This window comes from Plutella xylostella, chromosome 19 (genome assembly GCF_932276165.1).
Source record: "Plutella xylostella chromosome 19, ilPluXylo3.1, whole genome shotgun sequence".
Lineage (NCBI taxonomy): Eukaryota > Metazoa > Arthropoda > Insecta > Lepidoptera > Plutellidae > Plutella > Plutella xylostella.
In genome coordinates, this window is record NC_063999.1 from 4569483 (window position 1) to 4593807 (window position 24325).

At 41.3% G+C, this 24325-nt stretch overlaps 1 protein-coding gene across 1 annotated transcript in view; it reads right to left on the reverse strand.

The window, feature by feature from the left end:
- Positions 1-804: 804 nt before the first annotated feature.
- LOC105389611 (Down syndrome cell adhesion molecule-like protein Dscam2) overlaps positions 805-24325 on the reverse strand; it is a 152871-nt gene continuing 129350 nt past the window's right edge. The window contains exons 13-38 of the mRNA XM_048628013.1: positions 23171-23332; positions 22315-22614; positions 21700-21819; positions 21100-21273; positions 15696-15846; positions 15204-15354; positions 14680-14809; positions 10625-10792; positions 10143-10273; positions 9358-9568; positions 8851-9001; positions 8302-8453; positions 8074-8213; positions 7779-7935; positions 7525-7717; positions 6978-7168; positions 6460-6645; positions 5716-5852; positions 5302-5458; positions 4600-4740; positions 4048-4200; positions 3041-3198; positions 2616-2688; positions 1851-2015; positions 1363-1528; positions 805-1083 (exon numbers count right to left, since the gene is read on the reverse strand). Of these exons, the coding sequence (XP_048483970.1) occupies positions 930-1083; positions 1363-1528; positions 1851-2015; positions 2616-2688; positions 3041-3198; positions 4048-4200; positions 4600-4740; positions 5302-5458; positions 5716-5852; positions 6460-6645; positions 6978-7168; positions 7525-7717; positions 7779-7935; positions 8074-8213; positions 8302-8453; positions 8851-9001; positions 9358-9568; positions 10143-10273; positions 10625-10792; positions 14680-14809; positions 15204-15354; positions 15696-15846; positions 21100-21273; positions 21700-21819; positions 22315-22614; positions 23171-23332 (4172 nt within the window). The 3' untranslated portion in view covers positions 805-929. The remainder of the gene's footprint in view (positions 1084-1362; positions 1529-1850; positions 2016-2615; positions 2689-3040; positions 3199-4047; positions 4201-4599; positions 4741-5301; positions 5459-5715; positions 5853-6459; positions 6646-6977; positions 7169-7524; positions 7718-7778; positions 7936-8073; positions 8214-8301; positions 8454-8850; positions 9002-9357; positions 9569-10142; positions 10274-10624; positions 10793-14679; positions 14810-15203; positions 15355-15695; positions 15847-21099; positions 21274-21699; positions 21820-22314; positions 22615-23170; positions 23333-24325) is intronic.

Consider the following 24325-nt stretch of genomic DNA (forward strand, 5'->3'; position numbering starts at 1 on the left):
ATTAGGTTGCTACTATTTATACATATAAATACACCTGTCACGGTGAAAACTTTAATTTACATTACATCAATCTGATCAGATCTTATGATATTTATATTCATAACATACTATATTACATAGACAATGAGATAAGATTTGTCAATGAAAACTTAATGTTCCCATAAACTTTACAACAATCAAACAGTTTATAGTTAAAATATGGGATATAATTTCATTTTATATCCATTAACTAGTTTTAAGACTTTGGTCAATAAGGCATTAAGTTTAAAATACATTTTTACTTTAATTATTGTTCTCCTTAGTTTTCATTCGATAGTACTTTTAATATTAAATACATTTTATTATGCAAAGTGCCGTACTCTAAGTTACTTGCGGAAGAGTTGTTGCAGCGCATTTTAATAAAATACCAGATTCTGAGAGTACAAAAACAATTATTACGTATTATACTGTGGCACTAAGAAATATTTGCCTATCAACTATCTATCTACAGTCTTATTTACACGACTCAAACGTGATGGAAGTAGCAGTTCACATCGTAATTATAATCCTTAACTTTATTGACCAATAAAATTATTAGAGCTTACGCGAGAGAATATCTCTTCCCTAAAAAGTTAACTCACAAAATTATCAATGCCTAATAGACAAAAACATAAAATTTGAAATTAGGCATGCACTTGGTGTTCATTCTAACAGTGCCAATCATTTAATAAATCCATGTATCCGGTGAATTTTCATAAAATACAGTATACCAAGAAGTCGCAAGTACAAGACAGTACCTACATGAAATTCCAGGAAACTGAAAATAATTTCCGTGTCATGGCCTTTTTACCAAATAATGTACTTGAAAACAATATTGCAACCTAGCGCCCGCGCCGTTAACCCTTTGCGTGCGCTTTCGAAATCTCCAAGACATAACCGTCTGTTAACCCTTAAACATTGATCTGAAAGGCTTCTCTAGTAATTTTGGTGTCGGAGTGCGGATGTGGCGCCCTCTTGCGGCGGTGGCGGCCCTCGCACTCCGTGTCGTCCGAGAACCGCGACGGCGGGTGGATGTGCTCGTTGAATGACGGGTAGTTCGATATACTGCAACCATACCAGTCGGTTTACTGCCTGACCAGACGCCTTGAAGATGTTTTACTAAATGAATTGTGACCTTTTAGATGCAAATGCTGGAGAAGATTCAGAGGGGATTTGTAATAGATTATAGGCGTCTAGTCAAACATAAAACTCATTCACATGATTCCTTAACAATTCATCAAATCAAAACATCAGTTATATCTAGGTTCGCTTACGGGTGCGAATCCTCTTCTTTAAGTAAAGTAGTAGTTGTCCCTACTGCAACAGGCGCGGTTAGGCTGGTACCTGAAGGTGGTCTCGTCGTTGTGGCTACTGTACCCGCTGCTGCTGCGCACGTGTCTCTTGCCGAGCGCGCCCGCCTTGCCCTTGCGCGAGGGGAACGCCTTGCGGACCACGCCGCCGAGGGAGTTCTCTGATGAGGACGATGACTCTTCGCGCTCCACGCTTGGGTCTGGAAAGGCGGGTTTTGTAGTTATTTATTATAGTTTTTTAGGTGTAATACATAACCTGACAGCGGTTAGTAGAGAAGCAGTGACAGTATAGTAGGTAATACTTAGTAGAGTGAGGACAGAGCAAAATCAAGATTGCAAAGAGTTCGAAACGTATTTTACGGTCCTCTTGCTGGAAACTATAATAAGTTATGATTATTAATAACGTCGTCTAAATAAAAAAAATAAAAAAACTTTTTTTGTGTTACGGATCAGTTCTAGTAAATTCGATAAAATCAAATACAAATTACAATCAAAGAGTACACATAAAAAAAAAACACTAACAAGTGGTAGGATGCGAGGGCCGCGTGAGCCGGGCGCCGGTCTCGCTATCAGAGTGCGCGGGCGCACTGGCGTCGTCACTCGCATCGTCCTCGTACTCTGTAATGGGCAGGTGAAGAGTCAGTATCTTCTTCACCTCCGAATCCGTCGAACCCAAGTTGTCTGACTCTGTAAACATGACAAAATAACGTTAGTAAGTGATTGTGTAAGTAGGGCGGTTAGAAGTTTCGATCTGATGGAAGGCGTTCGTCAAATCGACACTACTAAGATGAGATGGATGGATGAGATAAGGTACTAGGATTTGGCTAATGATTTATCATTTATACGTATCAATAGGTAATACAATATTGCTCGTTTAAATCCTAGTACCGATAATGATTGTTGAAACAAATGGTCAAAAAACGCATATAATATCAAGCAATTCAGGGATGGTACAACATTACAATACGCTAGGACATTCACACAAGCCGACAAACGTCTAAATACATACACACATACGATGATCCATTCAGGGTATGTTACAATACATACGTTGTGCATGCTTACCTTTACAATACAACACCAGTTACGCCCCCATCAGGTTGCATAAAAGGTGAGCATTTTGTCAAATATAAATTTCATTACTTAACATAAATGGGTTAAAATTAAACTTATATTACTTAGAAGGTGCAATCTACACAAAATAAAACTGTAGCTATAATTAGCTAACTACTTATAGATAAGCCTCGTTTGGATAGTGTCGGTGTTGAGCGTAGTGGCGGATCGTACCTTGACTCTCGGAGTGAGGGTCGCGAAGTCGATTCCCTTTTCTTCTCACTTTAGTGTATTCCGGTTCTTTACCCTGTAATTTATAAATTTATTAATTCACAGTATACAATTACATATTTCTGTAAATATCCGAACTTATATTGTTTTAATAGTTCATATTTGCACCCAAACATTCGCTAGCTTTAATATTCATTAATTCGCAATGATCAGCTACTTTTTCTTAATTTCTAACGTATATTTTTTAAGGTTATCCAAAATTACTTCTTCTTTTTCCTTATACGAAACTACGCTGTCATTACCCTTCATCATATCTCCTTGCTATATTTATTGTCGGATGTTAGGGGTTGTAGTCTTTAGGCCGCCCTGACTGAACCTCCATAAATTAACATCTCACTAAATAACTAGAACATCGTACAAATAGGTACCTTATATTTGTCATTCTGCTTGACGTCGTGGTAGACGAAGGAGCCCCGCACGGAGTGGTAGGGCCCGCTGTACACGTTGCCGCTGTAGCTGCTCTCGCTGTACGCCGTCGGCTTCGTCAGTTGGAACGTGGCGTACGGGCAGATGTCTTCGATGTATTCTGGGGAAGAATTGCGGTTTGTAACATTGGAGTTTCTGCAGTGGATTTCAGATTAAAACTTTTGTTAGTGTTGATTCACATAGTAAGAATAGTATTCTAACGCAGTCTTCCTGTAGCCTCAACGGTAACGGTAGCTACCTCTGCTGCCCCATCTATCTTTTCCGCCATTATACCTACTTTCTTATAATTTATCACGTCGGGGTCACCAATTTGCCTAGTGTGATTTGGAATGATAAAATGAGAGTACTCTCTGGAGTAAGAAAGAAGTAATACTTTTTTATTGAGATTGTATCTTAAAACGTCATTACATAAATAATACGTGTCCAATGTCAAATCACGTGAACATCAATACCATATTCAAATATCAATACATAATTATGTGTATCTAATAAGTACATGTAGGAATAATACAGACAGGTGACTAGGGCTCTAGGTTTTATATAGGTTGTTCAGTATGACCAGTACATCATGTGGTTAAATTATTGTTGTTGACTATTGGGACACCCTGTATAAAGATGCAAGTTACCATTGCATAGAAGCGTGCTTGTAGTGCGGCGGCGCGGTGTGCTGCGCGCGCGTGGCCAGGTACTTACTACTTACTACCTACTGGCCGTGGTTCACCTTGTTCTACTTATAATTTATCATGTCGGGGTCACCAATTTGCCTAATAAGATTTGGCAAGATAAAATGAGATTTCTTTCTAGAGTTTGAAGTATCTAATACTTTATTTATTTAGGTTCAAAGTCAAATCACGTGAACATCAGTACCATTATCAGTATCGGTATCTCTTGCACATGGATATACTCGTACAAATGGTGACTAAGGCTTCATAATAAAGTTGAAAGTTACCATTAGAAGCGTGCTTGTAGTGCGGCGGCGCGGGGTGCTGCGCGCGGGTCGCCAGGTACTGCTGGTCGCGGTTCACCTTGTTCTGCAGCTGAGCGACCGACGGCGACTCGCCCACGCCGCTCTCTGTCGCCGCCGTCTCCGTGCCGCCTGATTCTGTGTGAATAGAGACGATGTTAGGCTTGTTCTGAGTGTGTTAAAAGTTGAAAACTAGACCAGCACACGTAGAACGGGGCGGACAACGCACACGACAAGACGTGACATAATCTTTTCTTCGCGCTCCCTCTCGAAGCCGCTCGGTGTGCGCGAGCGCGCGCAAGAATTTTGGCAGGTCTTGTTTTGCGTTAGTTATGCCGGATTTCAGTGGTCAGGGCTGTAAGGTAGTAGGATGGATGCAGCGTATAATTATGGTCGTTTACGGTTAGGTACATGACAATGACTATTAGAATTATATTGTGTTATAAATAGGACAAGTTCAAAAGTCTCACTCAAGTCAGCCATTCACATCATCTGCTAAAGTCCAACAAAATACGTACATAAATGAGGAAAACTCACTATTTCTCCTAACAAGAAAGACAATGGCGATCAGCGCCCCGAGCACCAGTAGAGACAGCGCGGCGGGCAGGATGACCCGCGCCCCGCCCAGCGACCGCGCCCCCGCCGCCGTCACCGGGGGCGCTAGCTCGCCGTCTAACACTGGAAAGAAAAAATAATGTTTAAAAACAAAGATGAAAATGATTATAATGTTGAAAAACATAGATGGGTGCAATCGTGCACGATCAATCATGGTGGAAATATTATTATTACTGTATTGTTCGATTTGTCAAGTAGCCTAAATTCCATTCATACAGTTGATTCAACTATAGAAATATCATGATGAAACCAAATGTGCCAGCGTGTGTGCGTGGCATGTTTTCGCTTCCCAAAACGTTTTGCTAACAAAACTACGAGCAAAACCTAAGCTTGAATAGCTTATGAAAAGTTTACCAATCTAAATCAGCAATGAAACAATAACATCTTAGACCCCTGTGTCCGCTGTACGGCATCATTTTCGCGGAAGATAAATGTCACTATACAAAGCCATAAAAGATGCCGTGCAACTCCGTCTGCTAGTGAAACACACTTACTGCCGCTCAGCGAGTGTGTGGTGAAGTTGTAGAGCGCGACGGCGTGGCCCGCGTTGTTGTGCGCGGTGATGCGCAGCTGGTACTGCGTGGCGGGACTCAGGCTCGTCACGCTGTTGGAGACTACACTTACTGCCGCTCAGCGAGTGTGTGGTGAAGTTGTAGAGCGCGACGGCGTGGCCCGCGTTGTTGTGCGCGGTGATGCGCAGCTGGTACTGCGTGGCGGGACTCAGGCTCGTCACGCTGAACACGCGTTCTGTCGCCTGCACGCTGTTGGAGACCAGGCGCCACTGGAAATGGGAGGAAAAATGTTAAAAGAGCGATTCGGTTATGAAAATTGTTGTTGTAATATTTTTTTATTCTACAGGGTCATGTTCAAACGAAATGGCAGTACAAGGGTAAGTAGGCTTACCCCATGTTCCGTTCAAGACAATGAGTTACGGGCTACATTTTTTTATAGTGGCGTTCGGTAGTTTTAGATCGAAACTACTGACTATGTATTTGTATTTTACACCGACTGGCACATATATAAATTCTTAGGCTTTACCTGTGATTGACTCATTTCCCGATATTCTATAACGAAGTAAAGTATTCCGCAGCCGCCGTCGCCCCACGAGTCCAGCCAGACTGTGACTGTGGTCGTGTTCAGAGTTATCATTTGAGAGTGTTTCGGCTTCACGGGAACTGAAATAAACAAAAAAGACCTCTTATTTATTTGTGGTTCATTATAATATAATATAATAATAATATAATATGTGGGGACATCTCACACACGGCCATCCGACCCCAAGCTAGGCAGAACCTGTGTTATGGGTGTCGGACAGCTGATATATCTACACAAATACATAGATAGATAGATACTAAATATAAATATCAACACCCAAGACCTGAGTACAAATATCTGTCTTTAAACAAATATCTGCCCCAGCCGGGAATCGAACCCGGGACCTTCGGCATAGCAGTCAGGGCCACTAACCACTACGCCATTCGACCGTCACCATTATAACTTAACTATCGTGAAATAACGTGCTCAGTACCAATTAGGCTGGTTTTTCTATTTAAAGTAGTTTCAGCCTGCTATGAAAGGAGCTATGATCGGAGATTCTCTGAAGGATTGCATCGAAACTTAAAATCAGCAGTGGAAAAATTATATCTGCCATAATACCGATAACCAATAACCGTTCATTAGACGACATCATTGATGATTGTTATGGTTCTCGAGTTCACACTCTTTATTATTAATAATTGTTTGTACGATTTCTGGAAAAAAATATCAACATGCGTGACTCACCAGTGCCCTTAGTATACGCATGCACGATGTCACACGGCAACCCAGTCCCGATGCGGTTGAAGGCAGTGATGTAGAGCTGGTACCGCGTGCCGCACCACAGGTTGGGCAGCACGTGCTCCGAGGTGCCCGCCTCTACTTGGAGCTCCTCCCAGTCGCCGTGCTCGCGCTTGTAGTTTATCACGTAGCCTGTGGGTGAGAGATTTTGATAGCTTAGTACCTAAATAAGTACGAACGAACGTAGTCAAGGGCGAACTCGGGAAGCTTCTGCGTATTTAGCTTAGTGCATGAGGGTTGCCCGTGGGATTCTGAAGATAAAAGGTCTGTAGCCTTTTAACCAACTAGAGCACACACGCTCATACAAAATACTATTTGTAGCAACTAGAAAGATGGAAAAAAACACGGCAACATTTAAAATAGGTCTTGTCACAAACATAAAGATTAACAGATAACGAAGGGAACTCAGAAAATCCATTACACCCCTAAAAATCGCAAAAGATCATCCAGAAACCAGTCCTCACCTAGAATAGGGCTGCCCCCATCGCCCTGGTCGCTCCACTGCAGATGCAGACTGTCCGCATACGAGTCCACCACGGCCAGCACGGGCGGCTGTGGAGGCACCTTGACCTCCACGCCGTAGGTCACCTCGTCACGTCCGTGCACGTTCTCCACCACGCACGTGTAGTTGCCGCTGTCCGCGTATTGCGTCATGCTGGAAGTTGGTGAGGGTTGTGTGTATGAGCGAGAAGAGGGTGTGACATGGGGCCATATTCGAATGATGAAATATGACTTTTGCTTATATCATAGGCCAATCCACTGCAAGGTATAGGCTTCTCAATCCTCCTGTGTTATAATTAACACAGGAGGATTGAAGTGTATAGTCTTGTTTTTGTCATCAGACCGGAGCGGTAGGTGTACCATTTATAGCCTTGCTAGAATCAGACGCACTTGCTGTCTCCACTTCTTTCGTAATCCATAGTTTAACAGCACGGATTCAGATGTCACGAAAACAACGGACTATAATAACGCTGTTAACATACTTTAGGTAGAAACTTTTAGTAGGTTTACCTGATGATCAAAGTCCCGTCACTGGTAACATTCTTCCTCAGCGTAGACTCAAGCGATGCTCCATTCATACTCCACATGGTAGACGGCGTCGGAACCCCGACTTTGTTGCACGACAGCGAAATGTTCTCCTTCCACGGAGTCACTATACTGCGGCTAAACGACGTAATCCGGGCAGGGACTGTGGAAAACAGCACTAATTTAAGCCATATTGACTTGTAATACAGACGTGTCACAACATTAGGCGAGATGTTTACCACTATCAGTCGGCAGCACGGTGACTACTCTGGTCGCTTCGCCCTCCCCGAGGCGAGTGGACGCTGAGACCCAGAACTGGTGGGTGGCTCGAGGAGGGGATCTTGAAGTCTCATGGGACAGTGTGCTTGGTGACAACATCCTTTTGTGAGTACCCTCCTGAAAACATAATGAAATTTGTTATGTCACCATTTAACCCTTTGCGTCTCGAAGCCGCAATATCGCGTCTAACAAAAATAGTTTTGTATTGTGTTTAATTTCAAGGGATTTAAGCAGTTAATAGTGAAGATATCTTACCTCACGTCCATCTTCAATGACACTCATGTAAAGAGTGTAGCCCACTAATACTCCATTTGGATTGGCTGGAGGTAGCCAAGATACAAGTATCTTGTTTCTTGAAGAGACTGCAGCTTTTATATCAGCTGGTGCTGAAGGTACTGTGAAAATAAATTAATGACATGGTCAATCGGATGAGGATTTATGCGGACATATCTTAGCTCATTGGACCTTGGCAAAGTAACTTACCATCTTCCTCAGTATGGCAATAGACGGGTGCAGCTCTGACGCCGTCGCCAGCGGCGGTGAAGGCACACACCGTCACAGAGTAGTTAGTGTATCTACGTAGACCAGACAACGTGGTGTGCATTCCAGAGATTTGCTTGGTCACTGCATCTTCGCTTCCTGTAATGCATCAAGGAAATCTAATAAGGTCGTAAACAACAATATCCTAACAAAAGTCGGGAGGTCCTGAATATTATGATGAATCAGCGCAAAGGTTTCGTCCTACATTCGAAGTACCCTTCCAAGGGCTAGTTTCACGATACACTGTAAGATCATTAACACCACTGTTACATCATAACAAGTGAATAGTGGGTTGATAGTGGGGATTAGTTGTTGACTTTTGACACATGACACATGACTCAAATTTTAAATGCGAACTCACAACCCGTTATACTAAATCAACACGAGCCTCCTCTAATGCTGGAGGTAACTGCCATAATCTCCACACTGGGCTGGCGGGTAACATATCACACAATCCAAGTGTGCAATCACAGTTGTGTCAATCCAAATAACTTACCATACCAGTCAGTGACGGGTGCGTACGTGACGCGGTACCCCTGCAGCACTCCATTCCGGCCGCGCAGCGGGGGGGGCTCCCACGCCACGCGCACGGACTGCGAGCTGAGCGCCGTGCACTGCAGCGCGCCGGGCGGAAGGCTGGGCACTGGAAGATGGGTGAGGGAGTTATCATAACGTGCGTGGCTTTGGGAAGTTGAAGTGCGAGATAACGTTTTCTGCATAACCGATTTTAATAGAAAGTCTTCTTGAGTAGGTTTTGGCCGCTATAAAAGTCATCTTCTTTCTTCTTTGGGTACCATCTCCTATCGGAGGTCGGCAATCATCTGGCTTATTCTTTCCTTCGAGACTGCTAAAAGTCATAGACTAGGATATTATAAATAAAAGTGTACCGCTGCTTTTAATTGAAAGCTGTATTGTTGTTGAACCACCTAAATCATCAAGATAAACTCCCCCACAACCCAACACTAAAAACCCACATCACAATAGTCAAAATCCCCTCACCATCCTCCATAGTAGTGGCAGTAGTAGGCGGGGACGCTGGGCCGGCGCCCCTGCTATTATACGCCTGCACCACCACGGCATACGCCGCGTGTTTCTGAAGACCAGACAGAGTGGTCCTGGTCCGAGATGTGCCGGCGCCCTCGACGGTCCGCACCGTGTACGACGCGCCACCCGGCCCGCTCGCGCTTAGCACGGAGCTGTTGCTGTTGAGCTGGAAAATTGGTGGTGTGTGTTGGTATATAAAGTTAAAGTTTTTTTTATGAATAAGACCGTAAAGCTATAAGGTAAGTAGGTAACAGAAGGCCCACTAGCTCCGCCAATTGAAAAAAAGAACATAACTTCCGTAGGACGTTCGTGACGACTTACAAACTGAAGATGACCACTGCTATAGGCTGATGATGACGATGATCATGAAGAGATGTTTTTGAAGTTAACAGGTACAAAAGTGTAAAGTGACTAATGATGCCCACTTTGTACCTGCTAAATTCACTCAAATGAAATACTGTTAGAGTCTATAGCAGGTTCATGTTCAAGCATTCAATAGAGCCACGTGGTTGGAATAGTTTCTAATTTACTCAATCTTCACACTCTTTAGAAATTACGCTAAGTAGAAAATCCACCTTAATTTCTTCTTCCATTTTCCCTATGTGAGAGAAAAACTTTGAAGCTAATACATAATATATATGAGGAAACAAACAAGGATAAATCGATTAATTAAATAAAGAGCCCACGAGGCTGAAGTGTAAAAAGTCGCGAATCAAAGATCAAACAAATAACTCGCTTACCTCCTGGAAGCCGACGTAATATCCGAGAATGTTTCCGTTCCACAAATCCCTCTGAGGGGGCTCCCAGCTCACGATCAGTTCTGTTGAACTTTTGGCTTCCACCCTCACGTCCAGCGGTGGTCCACTGGGGACTGAAACAAAAACATGGTTTAAAACTATGTACCTAACGTAGGTTCGGTTTGGCTTTTGAATAAAAAAATTACACTTTTATTCTGAATTGAATTACTTAGGTTGTTGACGACAACAAAGGCTTTAATGACTTGGTTACCCTAAAGGCCTTTTTAATGTTTTTATGTACTTATATGTATATTATACAAGGATACCTTAGATAATGAGAGATTGAGAATATCTCTCATTCGCAATCGTCACCCAAAAGGGTTTTCACAAAACGGCAGGAAATGTTATTCAAAGTCACACAACAGCATGACACTGGCAGCTTGGCGAATATTGGTGGACGAGAAATCTAAGCAGTAAGCACTCACCCTCTTCAGTAGTAGTGACCTGCACGAGCTGGCTGGGCTCGCTCTGGCCCAGGCGGTTCTCTGCGATGATCCGCAGGTGGTAGGACGTGGCCGGCTGCAGGTTCTGGACACTGGCTGACGTCACGCTGCCCGGGACTATCACCTTTTGGGGAGTCGTCGGCCAGGGTTCTGAGAGTTTAATTAATTTGTTAATTAATGTTATTTTGGGACTGTAATATGTACAGAGGTAGAGTGTACCTAATGGTCTATCGTAAATGAATAGAGCACTATCGTAAATTTCTATGGTTATGTTAATGGAGGCATACTCCGCATACTCATATAGTTTAGGTATAGAAGGCTTTATTAAAATTTGACAATTAGACTAGAAATAGTTTTTAATAAAGTAGCTGTAATATCAACGATAGTGGCCGCTTTGATGTAATGTAATCCAAGCAAAGGTAAATTGAAAATGTAACATTATCTGATAGATTATTATATAATAATAATAATAATAATAATAAAAATCTTTATTGCGCAAAAGAAATGTTACATATTTACTATATACTAAACAAGGTATTATACTTAAACTATATCTATGCACACGTCTGAATTGGACATTAATCACAAGGAGCAGGGGTCCCCAAACTAGGCTCAGCCCGTATCTTGGGGTACCAAAAATGACTTGACTAAAGTGAATTTATATTAATTAGTAAAACATAAACAGTGTAACTATGTCACACAAGAGTGAAATAAAATATCAAAAACAAAACAAAACATAAAATTATCTTAAACAGTCTTCTTGTTATGGTAACTAATTATAGAAATAAAATCTTTAAATCAATCAATAGATAATGCTGGTAATAATTCTACGAGTATTATAGGATATCCTCAGTACAATAATAATCTAGTCTGAGTAAGCATTCCTTCAACTTAATTTTAGCCTCAGGGACAGAATAGTTCTTAAGATTACAGTATTGTAGCATATTGTTATATACATGAGCTCTGATATATGAGCCAAACCTTTGACCAAAAGTTGTATTCAAAAAAGTTACAGGCATTTTAAAAACGCGTTGTTTGACGAGCTTTTCGTATAGATCGGATGATAATATATTTTTATGGGTGGAAAGACAAATCCTAAGAATAAAAAGTTGGCGTATAGTAAGAACTTTAGCTTCACTGTAGAGTGTCTGAGTTGGGTATCGATACGGTTTTTTTAACATAGTTTTAAGTACAGATCGTTGTGCCCTTTCTGTGGATATAATTACGGTTTTTGCTGCGCTGCCCCATACTGGGATGCAGTAGGAAGCGATAGATTGACAGATAGCAAAGTAAATTCTAGTAAGAAGTTTGGGTTCAGCTGAATTCCTTAGTTTCTTTAAAATACCTGCGGTTTTTCTTAAACGTTTACATAGGCAGTAAATGTGTTCTTTAAAGTTGAGATTTTGATCTATGATCACGCCTAAATACTTTATAGAGGAAGTTATATCAATAGATTTACAGTTACAGGTTGTTAATTGCGTCAGATCAGAATTACAGGTGTGAATTTTTAAGTGATTTGGGGTTGTTGGTTTAGATGCAGCGGTTTTATGAAAACATATGAATTTGGTCTTTTTATGGTTTATGGTTAACAAGTTATTCTGTAGCCAATGGTTGATGGTTATCATGCCTAGTTCAGAGTTTTTATAAGCATCATCCCATTTTTTACCATTAAATATAATTGCTGTATCATCTGCGTAGCAAATGATTTCAGCATTTTGTAACTTTAGTTCATGGATATCGTTCATATAAAGAAGGAAAAGAGTGGGACCAAGTATGCTACCTTGGGGGACACCGTAAAGTACTGGTAAAGCTTTACTTTTCAGTGAACCAATCTTGACCAGTTGTTTTCTATTTGAAAGATAACTGTTAAACCAGTCCAGCGCAGTGCCTCTGATACCTAGGTGGTGTAGCTTTGCCAACAGTATTTTTGGCGAAACGGTATCAAAAGCCTTTGCCAGGTCGAGAAACACACCAATGCAGCTGTTTCCATTGTCTAAATTTGTAGCGATAAGATCTGTCAGAAGAACTACCGCGTCTTCGGTACATTTGTTCTGTCTGAACCCGAATTGGCGGGGGGATAGAAGATTATGGGATTCTGCAAACTTAACCAATCGTTTGTTGACTATTCTCTCAAGAATTTTTGATAGTATGCTGAGTAAAGAAATAGGCCTATAGTTTTCTGGGGCCTGTCGTGGTCCATCTTTATAGATTGGAGTTATTGATGATATTTTCCAGGCTGTCGGGAAAAAACCATTGCTGATACTTAGGTTAATTATATGCGTTAACGGTTCAGCTATGATGTTTTTAGCGTATTTTAACAAGGCCGCATTTATACCGTCTAAACCAGGAGCGCTTTCAGTTTTTAGGTTATTAATAATACAAATTATTTCTTGTGTGTCAGTTGGTTCTAGATATAATGAGTTGGGTAAATTATTAATATTAATATTAGATGTTAACTCTTCTTCTGTACTATTCATTTTATTGAGAATATCGTCAGCAAGCGTTTTTCCCACAGAAGCAAAATATGTATTTGTAGTATTAAGTGATTCTATAGGGTCGTGATTAATAGTTGTAAGATCCACAGCATTATTGTTCTTTGTTTTAATATTACAAATATTCTTTATTGAGTGCCAAAGCTTTTTAGGATTTTTCATGTTAGTTTGAAGTTCATTTTTCTCATATTCAGTTTTTATCTTTCTGATCAAGTTTTTGTAAAAATTTCTATAACGTGTATATGTTAACTTTAAGACTACATTTTCAGGATCTGATTTTTGTTTATAGTGCAAACTGTCACGATGTCGAGCACATCGGAGCAGCCCGGGAGTCATCCATGGTTCTATAACTAATTTGGATTTACTAACTTTTACTGATTTAGAATTACTCGAGATAGATTTATTTAAAATAGAAATGAAATTATTTGCTGCATTATCGGTATCAGTATCATTTAAAACGTGGGCCCAATCAGTACTTTTTAGTTCTTCAATTACAGCATTATAGTCAAGTACATTTCGGAATCTATCTGGCCTTTTCTTAATAGGATTTGTACCCAGGCCAGCTATTATAATTTTGTGATCGGTGATGTCTGCGTCACACACTATACCAACAACAGGTAGTATGGTTTTCACTGATATGTGATCTAAACAAGCGTTAATGCGGGTTGGCTTCGTTATAGCTTGTTCGAAACTGTGTTCCGTAAACAGACATAGGTATTCTTCAGCCTCAGGTGATAAAATGTCGATATTAATATCGCCTATAACCATTAAACAATTTTTGTCTTTATGCAATGTGAGATTTTCATCAAGTGAGTACATAAAATTGTCAGTATTTCTAAAGGACGGAGATCTATATATGCCAAAGATTGTTACAACATTCGGGATATCAATAATTAAGCAGCATGATTCAACTAGGGTTGGTTCGGTGACTAAAGCGCTCCACGAATTGTTCACGTAAGCCACTACACCGCCGTTTTGGTTTATATTTCTTTTTGTATGATACATACTATACCCTGGTATATTATCAATGTTACAGGAATCATCTAATCTGCATTCCGTCAGAACAATCACATCAAATATAATATTAAGTCGACGTATGTATACAAGAAACTCGTCAAAATTCTTACTTATACTACGAATGTTCATTGAGATAACCTTAAATCTAAAATTAGGCGGAATTAAATCTAGGCATTTCTCCGGATTGTTTATCGTGTAACACGGTATTTCCAAAATAGAGTCAATATTGACTGATAAGTCTATGCTATTCATTATGAGATCTAAAAGTGGTTAAATCATAAGTTAATGCTACAGAATTACAGGAGAAACAATAAATGAGATGAGCATAAATCAGTATGTTAAAAAACGGCAACATATATGTATTTCGTTTGTAGCTATAGCAGTCACTAGTCCCTATTGTACCAGAAAAACTTTATAATTACTAGAATCGCAATAGTTCACCAAATGCAGTCGAGTCCAGTCTGATAGCTACCCGTATTAGATGAAGACAGTTTCCTAAATAAATGTAGTAACAGATAAAAAGGTTACCCGAAGCTTCCTTGAACTGCACGATGTAGTTAATGATTGGACTGTTGCCAGCGTACGGCTGCGTCCACGATATCTGGATCGTTCGGGACTGCTGGTCGATTATCCTGATGTTCTTGGGCATTTCTGGGACCTGTGAATATGTGATTTTATTATAAAAATGTTGCTTTTAAACTGTTTAGGGACTCAGAAGAGTACCAGTAGTGGCCGTCGATTAAGTAATTATGGTTCTGAATAACCGTTTTTCATACATAATGTTATGGTAAAAATGTTTACTCTTTAAAATTGGATATGGCGGGACCACTTGTTAAAGTATTCCATACTGGAATTAAGCTGCACAGGATCGGGATCAAAAGTGGAGTGGTCTATAGTTTACCTCCAGCACCACGAGGTATATACGAGATACGTATAAGATTCTCGTATTGTACCCCGTCGCCTGAATGGCGTTGTCCAGCACTGGGGGTTTTGGATCGCTGTTGCGCAAGTCTCCCGGCTCATGTGTCTGCGTGCCACAGAGTATAGTTTACCTCCTGCACCACGAGGTGTATGAGCATCTCGTCCTGCCCGTACGCGTTGGCGGCGCGGCACGTGAGCGCGCCCGTGTCCTGCCGGTACGTCTGCAGGATGCTCAGCTCCGACACGATGCCATCGTCTAGCACTTGCTCCCGGATCGTGTATCTGTGAATCACAGAATAAGGTAAAAATTTGTCCATACATAGGTTGAAGGGCAGTCCACACTGCTTGCGAGCGAGCTTTTTTTTGGTGAGAACGTCGTAGTAGGGATGTAAAGAAATGAAAAGATGTTTGGCCGAATCGCTCACTTAGGTAGCTGGCAGTATGCCCTTTGCCTAAGGTTGTAGAACCATGAGGTAAACTATTTAATTATATTGAAGAGGGCGCTGGTTGTTTTATAATTAGCAGCAAAATGCTTAAATGGAGCGTCTTACTCAAAAGGAGCATTGGTAACCAAACATTCGAATCCCACAAACAATACTAGACATGAGTACAAAACACCTTACCGCTGGTCCAAATGGTGCGCGATGGTGTGATGGTGCGGGCTCCGCCAGGTGACCTCGAGCGGCGCGTCGCCCGCCGCCGCGCACTGCAGGTGCGCCGCCTCGCCAGCCGTCACCTGCACCGTCTTGCTCTTCATGGGGAAGCGGGCTGGCGCTGGACAAAATATTATGGTGAATAAGTAAGCTGCGGCTTTAAAAAAAACGGGATGAAAGCAGGGGCCCTATAGCGAAGTGAAAGCGAAGTAAAATTTACAAAGTAGGTACCTAATTAGTGTCTCAATCCGAAAATCGGTGTCAAAACAAATATATTTCAAATAGACAGGTGCTTCTCTACCTAACAAATTTCATCCAAATTCGAACGTACCCCCTGCGAAGCTGTACAGAGAGAGCACTGTAGTTAATATAGGAAAATATATGTATGTCGCAGGCAACTGGTTAAATCTGCTGTTTGATTGAACCACTAGCCCGTTCATTGGATGGCGCTGTTCAGTTGTATGACTAGGCCGAACGTTGATTGTACAAGCGTCACAAAACGTCCAACTAGTTAGCTGACTTAAAATCAGTCAGGTGGTGAATAAAACAAATATGGCGTCTAACAGCTAACAGCTGACACAAAAAACACCTATATTGTTAGTTTTTTGCAAATAAATTAGCTTTAAAGTGCGTTATTTGTGTTAAAATAGTGTGACAACATGGATTTACCTATTATTAGGCCGCGGGCGGATAGTATCAAAGAAAAAAAGTGGCGAAAGTGGATAATTATGAACAACAATATGAAGGTGCGTTTATTGTTATTGTTTAGTTAATTTGTGAGATAAGAGCTTTGTAACATAGTCTTTTTGTTGACTCTTGTCTGGTGATGTTCACCCTAACCAGATATTACAAAGTTGCTATACTATATCCCATTCAACGACTTCGCTGAATGACGTTCAGTCAAGACGTCGAACGTTACAATCAACGACTTGACGAGTTGTCCTTTAGTCATACAACTGAATTGCGCCATCCAATGAACGGGCTAGTGGTTCAATCAAACAGGAGATTAAACCAGTTGCCTGCGACATGTATACAATTTTATTGCTCTTATAAACCTAGGCTTACATCAAAGGATATTGTTATCTGGTAGACTATTGGCTTTGCACTTAGGATTTATTATATTAACTTTTGTACTATTTTAACCTATTTGTATATGGACTGCTCTACAGATAATATAGTAAGTAATCCTCTTAGGGTACCCTCGTTTTTCTATTATCTCCCTAGTAAATAGGACTACATTGATAAATTGTGTGCAATGGATTGAAAATATCTAATATGACATTACTAAAAAGGTCATGTATGATAATTGCTTCGTATAATACATTTCTTCAGCATCGTCCTTACCCGACATTTTTCATGGAAATAAGACGGCTAACAAAGGCTTTAGAATAGACAAACTAAAACGAAAGGGTCCAAAGGGTCGGAAGCTTAAATAACACAAAGGGACACGTAAAGGAAACCTTCCCGCTTATATTAAGCAATTTTATCGATGGGAATGGAAATAATACTCTGCAAATACCTTCCTAACGCTGTTTATTTTATACTGTTAGCTCTAGTAATCCTTTAATGGAGGGCAACTTTTTCAATTAAAAAAGATCAATAAATTTTTTATCGCTTCAGGTTTCCCCACGCAGTGCTTACGTGTGCATGTAATCTACGTGAAAACACGAGTAAATAGCTGAAACGGCAAACTGAATGCTTCGGGTGGTTGAAGTTGTTTGAAACTTCCTCATACTGGCTTCTTGCGGTGAGCCAAAATAAACCAGTTGGAAATACAATAACGGATAGAGCGGAACTGTTAACAAACTCCCAACGAACGTGATCGGCTTGCCCCGGCCGCCCCGCCGCCGCCGCCGCCGCCGCTCCGGCCGCGGGGAAACGAATTCTTTTATTCGCTTGTTTGAGCTACAAATAAAACCAACCCGCCATTTGAATAAAGAACTGCGCATTTTAGTTACATCTCAAAACATTCTTAACTTTCTTTCCACTGAAACTGAAAAATACCTTCCGCAGCAGCACGTGGAAATTGCCGAGAAAGCTGAACGCACGAACTCTGAAAATTTTTCAGGATAATTGCGTCTTGACAAAAGCCAATATTCCGTGAACGTAAACACGTACACGGCGAACTTATTCTATTGCGAGCCAACTGTCTCGTTTCCCGTTTAAAGAGAAGACATATTGCGACACGGCCATTGAGTTTTCTGCTCAAACGCGCACGTGGCTCCGGCGATGAGCGCCAACAATCGAATAAAATGGAAGTGGAACATTGTCACCGTCGCCGAGTGGCTTATTGTCGATGTTGCGGATCGATTAGTCTATTACGGGCGATGCATTCAGCTATAGCAATTAAACCATAGTTCGAGCGAAGACAAAAGCTGCGAATAGAAAAGGCAGCATCAATTGACCCACATCGCGGGGGACAGATGCCGCCCGCTCATCAGGGACGTGGTAAAGTGCCGAGAAAATGGACTTTAATTTTATAGAAAGTACAATGGAACGCCGCAAGTTGGACAATTTGCGCCGAGTTATCGGATCCACCGCATGGCTTCCCGCCCGAAGTCCTACAGACGACCGAATTACATCAACTTGGAAAGCCAAAGATATAAAATTATACTTGAGGAAAGTTACAGACGTGATTTAAAGATGATTATTGAGTAGGCAGCATCGGGCCGGGATCCGGGCTGGTTATTATTAGCATTCAGTTAAATGTGGAAATTATTTTGTCTGAAATATTCAGTAATGCTAATTTAATGGCAAACGGCTGTACTGAATCTAAATAAAAAATCGAGATCCACTTATTCACTTACAGCCTTATTGCCTTCTTATTATAGGTCACTAATTTGAATAGGATATTTTTTGCCATCGCCTGATCGATTGTATATACTGCGTCACACGAGAATATAATAGGACAGTTTATGTAGTAGAGACACACAAAGCAATAATGAGGTGAAAGAATTTTCATTTCCCCGCCGCGGGCTGGTCCCTCATCGTTCTGTGGAACCCATCAAGACATTCCAGAACTTTCTCCACGAACAATCGACAAAAAGGCTATCTTTTATAATACCTACGTATAAAACTAGATATAGGTAGGTACCAGTACGTATTGTCTCTCAGTTATTACCTAGACGCCATTGTTTGGTATGGTATTTAATTTGTTCATCATAAATATTTGAAGAGCTTTTACCTTCTATAGATATTTATACTTCATGAAAATGTAATCGATTTATATTTCGAAGAACTACGTACATTAAGATACATACCTTCATACATTCAAGCTTAGATCTCTACTGGAAAGTGTGGTAACTATCTCAGGTATTTTATGCGCATGATTTAGGAGCAAACTCTCTTTTCCAAGTTTCCACTCCGTTTCTTACAGATCTACGTAGCTCGACGGAAACTGCTCGGTAAGTTACTAACTTTATAAATAGTTGCGGATTAGTTTTAGTTACAGGCACAGCTTGTTTGAAAACCGAAGGCACCTCTGTAGTTGTGCAAAATTATACACAATATCACCACGTTTTAGTCACTTTTACATGATTTTAGTATGACATAAATATTCTAACTTCTTTGTTATTTTGGTAATTATTCAATTACAAAGCTCTATAAAGCTATGATTTACAATACTTCGTTTTAAATTTAGGACTTAGTTCCACTTCGCTGGCTATAACTAATTATTCTTTATATTTCACGTCAAGTTGTCGTTAGCGTCGCCTAGCTTGGCGGTTGGCGGTGTATTCGATTTGTGTTCACCTGGGGGGTTACTCTATACTGGCGAAAAACGAAGTAACGAAAGCTGTCGTGCAATCGGCACGTTTAATACAACAAGATAGTCGTGGCTCGTTCAGCGAGCAGCGTTCCGAAACGTCGTTTTGTTATATAGAGTGACCCTCTTGTCCTCGGTGTCTCACGTACACAGTAGACGAGGTTGTCAACGAAATAAAGAGGAGTGCACACGAGGTGTCGTATCAGCAAGCACGTAATTCGGTTACTTTCCGCCACCGCCGTAACTTCGTTCCGAAACCGTTTCCGAGCTCCGAAACACTTCTAGATTTTCTTTTTTGATTAGCTACTGAGGTGAAAAATCATATCGCTTTGCTGATACGGATTAAAACGCGAAAAAGCTCTTATACGTCGGTCGTCAGGTTCAGGTTCTCTATCTAATCCCGTTTAAATGTCGATCAGAGATATGTGTCGATGCTATTATAAAAACAACAAAATGTCGTTGCCTACTCGCTGCAGCTTTGATAAAGTAACTATTAACAGTATGTATTTAAAATCACTTGAAAATAATACCTCAGTAACCGGCTAAAAGCTGGCCAAAAGTTATTAAGTAATAGGAGGTATACCTATAACTTTCACAAAAAAATACAGTGTAAATGGGTCTTTAGAGTGTTGGGTAGTGAAACTTATACTCAGTAAATATTTGACAAATGGGATGAAAACGTTATCTGAGAGCACAGGTAACCGCCGCTCTCTCGGATCGGGGGGAACTATTTATATCAGTCACCGCTCTGCATTTGTATGATAAAAATAATGAAGAGAAAAGCAAATATGAATCTGGTTTGTTTGGTAATGTTCCTTGTTTGCACTCATCTGCGTAGTAATAAAATGCGGGAGCTTATAAAAATAAATATAATTCCTAAGGTGAGTTTATTAATTAATTATGGAATCAGGTTTATGTTATGAAAACTAGCTTGGAAATTTGCCACGTGTAAGTTATATGAGGATTTATTACTAGATGAATAAATAATGTTAATATGTGTGTGTGTGACTGAATCATTCTTTAAATAGCCCTCGCCAGATAGTGGCCCCTTGGCCACTCACTCGAACACCATCTGCCGCTACACGGGTTCGTTATCAATGTAGATAAACGTAACTATATCGCGATTCGTCATAAATATGGCTCTCTGATAGGTGGAACGCGCTTAAACGAGTTTATATACGTCGATAAAAGACCCGTGAAGCGGCCGCAGCGAGTCGCAATACTATCGCAGCAGTAGCTCAAAGTACCAGGACACCATAAACAAAAGAAACTCACCATTGACTTTCAAGAAGATGAGCTTGCTGAGGCCGGCGTCGATGTCGTTGCGCGCTTCACACAAATAGTGGCCCTCGCTGTCCTTGGCCACTCGCTCGAACACCAGCGAGCCGTAATACTATCGTACCAGCAGCTCAAAGTACCAGGACATCATAAACAAAAGAAACTCACCGTTGACTTTCAAGAAGATGAGCTTGCTGAGGCCGGCGCCGATGTCGTTGCGCGCTTCACACAGGTAGTGGCCCTCGCTGTCCTTGGCTACGCGCTCGAACACCAGCGAGCCGTAATACTATCGCAGCTCGAAGTACCAGGACACCATAAACAAAAGAAGCTTACCATTAACTTTCAAGAAGATGAGTTTGCTGAGGCCGGCGCCGATGTCGTTCCGCGCTTCACACAGGTAGTGGCCCTCGCTGTCCTTAGCCACTCGCTCGAACACCAGCGAGCCGTTGTCCAGCACACGAGAGCTGCCCTCGAACATGAAGTCCTTGTACTCGCCGGGCGTGTTGCCTACGAGGTTTCGGTGTTTAGATTGGAAAATAAGTTGTTACTTAGCTGAAGTAAATAAAATAGGAGTTTAGCATATAGATGAAGTACCTACTTGTCTCGAAAACATTATACTCATTACGAAAAAATGCATTAAAATTATGTTCATCAGAAGTGGTTACAAAAACACACTACAGACGTTTATTTTAGTAAATGTATAATATTTTTAGTAAATGTATAATTATTTTTTTTGATCGGAAATTACGCTGTGTATTCAAAAGATTCAAAGATGTTGTCCCTGAAAATACACTCACGAGAACTGAAAAAATCCAGTGACATATGGAACGGCAAGGTAGTTAGGAAGAACTTTTTCATTGCTCGCGAGTGTATAAATTTTCAGGGACCTACTCACCAATTAACACCGCTTAGAGGCCAAAAGAAATATCTCACCGACGGCTTTCTTCCACGTGATGGTGGGCTTGGGGTACCCCTCGGCCTGGCACTGCAGCGTGACGTCCAGCCCCGCCGCCACCGCCACGTCCGCCGGCTCCGAGCGCCAGCGCGGCGGCACTGGAAACACATTGCTATATTAACAACTGTAGGCCTATCACAGGCTAACGTGGCCGTGGCAATACGCTAGCGTTGTGTGATACTTCACAAACAGCGGTAAAAGAACAGCGCCAACGTAGTCAGTTTTGGAACTAACAAATTTGCCTTACATTTTGACAGTGACACGCAACGTTAACGGAGGTTCGAAAATCTTGTAATCGCTACACTGATTCATAATGTAACGATAGTTAGAAACCGTGACATTGTAGCCTGAAATAAATGGGCATGTAGTGAGGCACGTGATTTGCCATATCGCTCTTTTAAAATGAGGTTGCAGAAGGCTTTGGAACTGTAGAATTTAATATAGGTATCTATGTTTTCATATTTTTTTACCTAAATAACTTAGTAAATCTATTTTCATAAGATGGTGTTACAAAATAATTGAACTTTTGCAGGAAACATTGTGATTTCCCATTGTAGTTGCAAAAAACTTACTCACATATCATATAAACTTACCATTGACAGTAAGCGGCACGGTGAATCGCTCGGAGCCGGCCACGTTGGACGCGATGCACGTATAGTTTCCACTGTGCAGAGACGTGATATTCTCTATCACCAGCGACGCACTATACTCGTCCATCCGCCGCGTGATGATGCCATTCGGCGCATACGGCGACGATATCACCGCCTGCCCGTTCTTCTCCCAGCGAAACGCAATCGGCAGATCGCCTTCCAAGATCTGACAAGATATAGCCGCCCGCATCCCTTCTCGTAGTAAATTTGTCATAGGCTGAATAGGCAAGATCTTCGGTTGGACTGAAATGGAAATTCTTTTATCAGTCGCCGGCCCGATTTAGGTTCGGTTCGCATTATCCCCAATGTGAGCGGATCCGACGCCACTACCTTTAATTAATGTGAAAAGTGTAAGCTCTGTTTATGGCTGCGATCCAAGATCGTTCGGACGGCTTGCTTTATATGCAGCAGTGCCTCATCCAGATTTTTGTTTTCACTTTATTGCCCTATTAACCGTGGAAAGCAGCTCCAAGTTTCAACGCGGATGCCTTGGGAGTGGTAAAAGCGCTAACTTTAATGAATTACGGATGCGAACACCGCCCCTTTTAAATTTGTGATTTTATGGTTCTTCAAGAGCTGCAACTGGAAATGAGGCAGTTTTATGCCTACCCCGTAAATAAGAGGAAATGGGCAAAAGAATGAGTTCTTTCTTATGAACTTTGTTTCATCGAGGTTGTTATTTTTTGTCGGTTACTCTACTGATTTTATGACTATAGTATAGGTACAGGGTGGAGTCTTATAAGTGAACTACATGTGCTAAATTAGTAAAAAAGAGCAGCAAAGTGGTCCAGTAACTCACCCAGTATCTGCAGCTCGACGTCGCGCCTGGCGGCGTGGCGCTGTCGGTTGGCGGCCTGGCAGGTGTAGGTGCCGGCGTCCTCCGCGCGCTGCGTTTGTTCCACCACCAGCGTGCCGTTGGGGAACACGCGCTGCCGACGGTTCAGCGGTAGAGTCTGTCCGTCTGTGGATAACATGGTATGGTTAAACAAATAAATAGCGATGGCGATTTCTTATAGCTATGCGGCTTTCGCACTTTCGCAACTGGTGTGCCTATCAAAATTTGGAGTGATATAGTGCGGGTTCCACCGCAGCCTCACTAGCGCAAACATAACAAATGAGTATAGATATTAGTACCAATTCATCATTGATAAATTTTAAATTAAAATTTAGTTAGCTTAGGTTATAAATACACCCTATGCCCTATATTCTCCAGTTTCATCTGATTAATGCTTAGTGGAACATCGTACAGACTTAGTAAAGCGATTCCAACATGTGCGTCGCTAATCTACTGCGTGTGACATGTCGCGAGGAGGAGGGATCATTATTAATTCCCGGCGGTAATGTATTCAAAACTGGAACGGAAAGTTATTTCTAATTTGAAATTGTTCAAGACCAACTGCGCTCCAGCGGCCGACGTGAATTCGGAAGCGAAATGCGGCGAAATAAAATTTCGCCAGTTAGTCGAACAAAGGAAAGTTTCGCTAAAACCCGCGGCCGCCTCGGGAGAGCAAAAAAATAATAGACAAAATTATTTTAATCCGCAGCTGAAATTGTGGCCTGTGGTTGTGCTCAGAATATTAATGTTCATACTTTTTTCTTACGTTGGAGGAGTGCAAAACACGATAAAATATTGGTCCTGTTATTGGTTAGATAATAAAAACCTAAGTACAAATTAAGCACTATATGTTACCTATGTTATAAATGAAAATAAATATCTTATTTACGAGGTGTGCTTTTAGTATCTGGTGAGGGTATCAAAACCTCAGCATCAGCTTAATGAGAGTTCGTTGTGACTGCGATAGCGACGGTCCAGCGCCTCTTGTTAACAAGGGTCTCGAAAAAAGGAAATTGCAAAGGACTGGCATAAGACATTTTAATTTGTTCTCATATTGTAATATCTTGCGGCAGATAATTATTATATAACATAAAAAAGCTAGAAATTAAAACTATGTGA